This window comes from Chenopodium album, chromosome 20 (assembly GCF_948465745.1).
Source record: "Chenopodium album chromosome 20, dcCheAlbu1.1, whole genome shotgun sequence".
Classification (NCBI taxonomy): Eukaryota; Viridiplantae; Streptophyta; class Magnoliopsida; order Caryophyllales; family Amaranthaceae; genus Chenopodium; species Chenopodium album.
In genome coordinates this window covers 35,235,894-35,240,060 of record NC_137853.1, presented here as the reverse complement: position 1 = coordinate 35,240,060, position 4,167 = coordinate 35,235,894, and the positions used below count along the sequence as shown (strand labels likewise).

The following is a 4,167-nucleotide window of genomic DNA, read 5'->3' as shown; positions in this document are numbered from 1 at the left end:
TTTCACCTTACGTTTAAACCTAATTATGTAAGATCAACTCCGAATAGATCTAATCAATCTCAAAACTTATTTTATTAATATAAACATAATGTATACATCCTCATTAACTTCAAATGATGGTGATTTTGTCACACAATGTATGTAAACAAAAAATAGCTGATATTATATGATATGATATTAATTCAAAGATAGGGTATAGCAGAAACAGCTGACGTATTTTGTTTTGCGATCTTCCAATTGTGTGTGAATAAGGATTTTTCTTGATTCATTTATGTTGGAAAATAATAATTCACCGTCAAAATTCGAGATTTGCAGTGTTATGGGCCCACAATCCCATTTTCATGAATTAACTCACTGAGAGTCACTGTCCAATGACCATGTTAGCTTCACAGATCTTGTAGGCCTCAATGGCTGAATTTAACCTTGGCCATAATTTATTTGTTTTACTAGTATTATTTATGGGGTCACATTATTTTATTTATTTGGAAAATTCTTTGTAATTTTATAATTGTATTTTTTGCAAAACATGGTTTGATTGGTTGTGTTTCTTCGTTACTAGTTAAGCAACAAAGTAATGTATAAAATATTTCCTTACAAGTTACAAGAAATAGATACGGAGTATATAACAAGTTTAATGATCTACGAAGTATTAATATGGTTACAAAAAATGTTGTCAGAAGTGTAGGAAGATAATGTACAAAGATACGGAGGAACTTCTAGCTAAATTGGGAAAAAATGTTTGATAAAAGATCAACTTCTAAGGCTACTTGGCTTAGTTTAACTATGTATGTCCCATGGACGAATGAGAAAAGAATAAGATATGAATAGCTCTTGTTTAGCAGTAATGTTTTAAATACTCAGTAGCGCATAAAAAGGTTAGGTGTAGTCTTGTAGAGGACAAACAACTTATCTTATGCTTTCATATTTGTGAACAGCTAACATATTTTTTCACAGCATAGTGTTCTTAGCTACATTTCATTCCATTCCATTCCATTTTGTTGATTATGCTATTACTATAAATTTCTCTCACAAAAAATTCAACTTCGTAACGTAACCAACAAATAGGAGCGGAGTTACTAGTTCACAACCTTCTTTAGTTAGCTTTTACAACTCAACAATCACTGAAATTACCAAATTAAAATCCCTCTAAAAGGCAATACAGACATACAATACACCAAAACAAAGATTTTAAGAAAAATAATACGAGTAATAATAAATATTTAAATAAATAAATAAGTCCCAAGCATTGCGTTTTGTAGTTATTATGCCTCTGTGTGGTAGATTGAGGACACTGGGTCTGGGTTTGATTGATACGATCTTGGCAAATTGACCCTCCTCCAAGCTATTTCACTAAAGCACAAAACATTTTGCTCTCATAGTGGAAGTGTTAAACTCTTAGATTGCCAAAATCACTTTCAGCAAATTGACTATACACATGGAGATTATAAAAAAAAAAAAATAATAATAAAATAAAATAAAATAAATAAATAAATAAATAAACATTTTTTGATATAGCTAGAGTACTTTTCTGTTAGGCTTAGATCACCCACCTTGTCAAGTCGCACGCATACTCTAATTAAAATGATATTATCCACTTTGGGCCAAGCCCATTTGTCCACACTAATTTGTTTTTGGACACCTCTCCAAAAAACCTCATACAAATGTAGTGTGCTTCCTAAGAATGTCATTTCTTCCTTATTTCTTCCATATGAGACTTGGGATAGACAACCCCAACAATTTAGTTGGTGTAAACAAAGTTATTGCAAAATATTTAGTACAATATCATATAAAATCCAAATTAAACCACAATTGCATTGGCACATATACATGATCTTCTTCGGTTAGATTTTAGAACCTCATAGGATGTTCAACCTAGTTCACAAGCAATAGTCTTGCTCTTAGAGCTTTTTTTTTTTTTTGAGAAGAGAGAAAAAAAAAAAAAAAAAAAAAAAAAAAAAAAGCTCTAAGATACTTGTTTAAATTACCATTAAACTCAATGTTTTATCGATACTTGTTCATTCTATGTTTATAACTACTCCGTATGTATCTTATAGTACGTAGTAGTTTGATTAAAATAAACTAAGTTTACAAACTAGCAACTAGCAAGGTTCATGAACACCTCATGATCTCACATATATGCACAAACAAATCAAAGTACAGTATACAAAACGAACATCCCTACTCAAACACTGTGCGGTTAGTATTTACCAAGCCACGTTCTAACACTAATAAGTACAACTACTCGATAGTTACCACCCTTCATAATTATAATTTTTTTTTAAAAAAAAAAATAATAAAATAAAGAAAAAAAAGAAAAAAAAGTAAAGAAACAGAAAAAAAAACATAGAGCAAATGGTGGGAAAAGATGATAAATTAGACAATTTTATAAAAAGTAGGTCCACAAAGAAAAAGTGTCCTTATGGGGCAACTCAACTTGGGTGTACCTATTCTTGTATCTATAAATACCCTTTTACTAACACTTTCTTACTCATTCCAACTTCACTTCATTTCCCTTGTTTTTTCATTCATAATACTACTACCCTTAAAAATATCATCTTTGTGTTCAAATATGGCCAATTTTAAGGCTCTTCCTCTCCTTCTCTTGGCTCTCATTGCCTTTTCCATGCTTGCTACTGTGGCTTTGGCCAACAATCCTTATGGACCCGGAAGTTTGACGATTGACCGTAAGTCACCATTTATATATATGCACTCGTATTCTTTTGATGCATGTTAAATTATTTCGCTTTATAATAAAGGCTATATGGCTAACTGTTAGCGTTATTTTGATCTTAAAGACATTGCCGATTTTTGAGTTGATATATTTTGATTTATCACGGCTTTCTTAATTAGATACGTAGTAATTTAATATTGTCACAGTCAATTGATACGGAGTATAAGACTTCGGTCACTGTCACACAATATTACCAAATCTAATTTTTAGTGCACTATTCCTTTTGCTAATAATGCTGGTAGTAACATAGTACTCACATAGTCACATATAATTAATAAAAATCGAATGATAGTACTACTTTTTATTATTAAAAAAATTCGATATCAACATAAACAACTGTTTATCAATTCATAAGGACAGAATAATGCTCTGGCAAAATACTGAACATTTAATTTTGTTTGACGAGTGTCTTAGAATTTTGAATTGAACAAGATCGGATAAACCGAGGAAGTAATAATAAGGTTACTTTGTGTTATAACTTATAAGACCGTCTCATACAAGACTTGTTCAGTAGATAATCGTTACAAGTTTAATCGAAAACAGAATTAATATGCATTTCCTTAGACTAATTTTGTTGGTTGGATTGTAAAAACAGAATGCAAACCACAATGTTCAAGGAGGTGCTCGAATACTCAATACCACAAACCATGCATATTTTTCTGCAACAAATGCTGCAGGAAGTGCCTTTGTGTTCCACCAGGCTTCTACGGCAACAAGCAAGTTTGCCCTTGCTACAACAACTGGAAGACCCAACAGGGTGGCCCCAAATGCCCTTAATTTCTTTTACGACTTACTCCCTCCGTCCCAAATTAAATCGTTACAACAACAACAACGTACTAAATCCGGACAGAGACTCTTACTACTACTTAATTCTTGAGGCTAAGTATTAATATCTCATTAGTACTACTAAATATATGTAATTTTCTTAATTATTTATGTTGGTGTACGTTCGTTATTATTATACCTAAGTTTTATATGAATTTAATATACTCGTATGTAACGATCCATTGGGGGTGATGGGTTATGTATCCCTCCAATTGAGAGCGTAAAATGGTTGATAATTTTGGCCATTTATGTGTTAGACACAGCTACTAAATGTTGTCTATCATTATTATTTAATTGAATGAAAAAAGTTAAAGAATATTTTCAGCTTTTTAGTTTTTACTCATTTTATAATCTTTGACCGTTGTCTTTTTAATCATGCATTTGTTACCGTGAACTGTGAGAGGGCGGTGATCTGCCATGACACGTGAAAGTCTGAATAAAAAATGAATACCGGAGTAACTACCAACAAGTAGTAAACCATGTTTGGTTCATAGAATGATAGAATCATACTGCAATAACAATGTGGAGTAAACAGCCAAATAGGGTAAAAAACATTGAGGAATGGTAAATCTATATCTATATCTATCAATCAATCAATATATATATTAAAA

The 4,167-nt window shown here is 31.3% G+C and overlaps 1 protein-coding gene across 1 annotated transcript; it reads left to right on the top strand.

Moving 5' to 3' along the window:
- The first annotated feature begins 2,508 nt into the window (after positions 1–2,508).
- Positions 2,509–3,544, top strand: LOC145597512 (gibberellin-regulated protein 6-like). Its single transcript, XM_081653700.1, has 2 exons — positions 2,509–2,684; positions 3,327–3,544. The coding sequence occupies exons 1-2, from the start codon at positions 2,570–2,572 to the stop codon at positions 3,506–3,508; spliced, it is 297 nt and encodes a 98-aa protein (XP_081509826.1). The 5' UTR covers positions 2,509–2,569; the 3' UTR covers positions 3,509–3,544.
- The last annotated feature ends 623 nt before the right edge of the window (positions 3,545–4,167 follow it).

Excerpts from the sequence above, each read along its gene's own strand:
- LOC145597512 (XM_081653700.1), top strand. The coding sequence starts at position 2,570 with ATGGCCAATTTTAAGGCTCTTCCTCTCCTTCTCTTGGCTCTCATTGCC. Across the intron at positions 2,685-3,326 it reads CGGAAGTTTGACGATTGACC|AATGCAAACCACAATGTTCA; the intron begins GTAAGTCACCAT and ends TTGTAAAAACAG.